We start from the raw sequence: 2,294 nt of genomic DNA, 5'->3' as shown, positions 1-2,294 counted from the left end.
TCTACAACATCTACAACAACCACCACAACATCTACAACAACCACCACAACATCTACAACAACATCTACAACATCTACAACAACCACCACAACATCTACAACAACATCTACAACAACCACCACTACAACCACCACAACATCTACAACAACCACCACAACATCTACAACAACATCTACAACAACCACCACAACATCTACAACAACCACCACAACACACACATGTTAACCATGCGGCGGTGTGTCTGCAGGTACGTGTGCATAGCGATGGAGGCGATGGAGCAGCTGCTGCTGGCCTGTCACTGTCAGAGCATCAACCTGCTGGTGGAGAGTTTTCTCAGCACGCTGCGTCTGCTGCTGGAGGCCGACAGGCCACACCTCCACATCCTGGCTACCAACGCTGTACGTACTCAACACTGGAGTACACAACACTGTAGTACACAACACTGGAGTACACAACACTGGAGTACACAACACTGGAGTACACAACACTGTAGTACACAACACTGTAGTACACAACACTGTAGTACACAACACTGTAGTACACAACACTGTAGTACACGCTGGAGTACACGCTGTATTATACACTAAAGTACACACTGTACTTCACTGTACTGCACACTGTAGCACACACTGTACTGCACATCTTTTAGTGTTCATGTGTTTCGTCCTGACTTCTGAACCTTTCTTCTCTCGTTCTTTGTTCAGTTTGTGAAGTTTGCGAACATCGAGGAGGACACGGCGTCGTACCATCGCAGCTACGACTTCTTCGTGTCTCGCTTCAGTGAGATGTGTCACTCCGAACACGAAGACGCCGACACACGGAACAAGTCGGTGTTTGATTTAATAAATGTTTTAATAAATGTTTTAGTCTGAACTATGTGATCCAGAGAAATACAGATAATCTAAAAAACTGTGGCAGGAGATTTAAAAAAAGAAAAGAAGAGTGAGATCAATTTAAATAAATAAAATAAATTAGTCAATTAATAAAAAATCTAGATTAAAAATGGGAGCTTTTATTAAATATTAGACTGTATTGTGTCAAGAACACACTAAAAGACATTTTGCATGGAAGGCCCTGGACTATGTTTTTCAAAACAAAAGCATTTTAATTTAATTTTCAATAACAAATTAATCATTTAAAAAAATATATAGATTATAAAGAGGACTGTAATATTTCAAAAAATGTTTAATATATTTTATAATCTTCACAATAGCAGGTAATAACACCTCCGAGATTAAAGAGGTAAATTTACAAGAATAAAACACTGATATTCTCTTTAATATAAAATCAAAAGCTTAATCACGAATTTGTGAGAAACACCCAGATTTTCTCTGAAATTCTTACATTAAATTTAATAAAAATTTGTGAGGAACATTTTCAGAATAAAAACTTAAATATTTTCCAATATAATAAGAAAAATGAACTTATATTGAGATGAAAGAGGTAAGTTTACAATCAACAAATATCATAAACTCGTCTGAATTTTGTTCGAGTTGTTTTATTACAAAATGTTTCATTTAATTCACAAAACTAATGCATAACATTATGTTTTGTTATACTATAGTTTTAACATTTTTCTTGTTGAGGATCCGTGTGTCGGGATCCGGGGTCTGCAGGGCGTCGTCAGGAAGACGGTGGACGACGAGCTGCAGGTGAACATCTGGGAGCCTCGACACATGGAGCAGATGGTCCCCGCTCTGCTGGTAAACCTGCAGCAGCACACACACACCGGCAGGTACGCACACACACACACACACACACACACACACACACATACACACACACACACAACACACACACACACACACACACACACACACACACACAGGTGGGTTGGCGGAAAGGTGAATGAAAAAGAAAGCTTTACTTTTTCTTAAATACACAGAAAAGTAAATGGAGTTTGGTTGAGTTGGTTTAACTATAATTTATCAAGTGTGTGTGTGTGTGTGTGTGTGTGTGTGTGTGTGTGTGTGTGTGTGTGTGTGTGTGTGTGTGTGTGTGTGTGTGTGTGTGTGTGTGTGTGTGTGTGTGTGTGTGTGTGTGTGTGTGTGTGTGCAGCGGTTCCTCGGCGGAGCAGACCGAGGTGTGTTTCAGAGAGCTGTTGGGTCGAGCTGCTTATGGACACATCAACAACGCTGTCAGACCTGTGCTGATGTAAGTACTAGTAGTACTAGTAGTAGTAGTACGTAGTAGTAGTAGTAGTAGTAGTACTAGTAGTAGTAGCAGTAGTAGTAGTAGTAGTAGTAGTAGTAGTAGCAGTAGTAGTACTAGTAGCAGTAGTAGTAGTAGTAGTA

The 2,294-nt window shown here is 39.8% G+C and overlaps 1 protein-coding gene across 1 annotated transcript; it reads left to right on the top strand.

Annotated features, from left to right (window-relative positions):
- Positions 1–263: 263 nt before the first annotated feature.
- On the top strand, positions 264–1,703 carry LOC129115686 (protein EFR3 homolog B-like; the record flags this gene model as incomplete). The annotated part of the gene is made up of 3 exons (XM_054626991.1): positions 264–398; positions 705–826; positions 1,565–1,703. Coding segments are annotated over exons 1-3 (396 nt in total), but the record flags the coding sequence as incomplete, so codon positions are not given.
- Between the last annotated feature and the right edge of the window lie 591 nt (positions 1,704–2,294).

Source organism: Anoplopoma fimbria, unplaced genomic scaffold (assembly GCF_027596085.1).
Source record: "Anoplopoma fimbria isolate UVic2021 breed Golden Eagle Sablefish unplaced genomic scaffold, Afim_UVic_2022 Un_contig_12118_pilon_pilon, whole genome shotgun sequence".
NCBI lineage: Eukaryota > Metazoa > Chordata > Actinopteri > Perciformes > Anoplopomatidae > Anoplopoma > Anoplopoma fimbria.
Note: the sequence above shows the minus strand (reverse complement) of the source record. Positions and strands in the feature narration are given on the sequence as shown.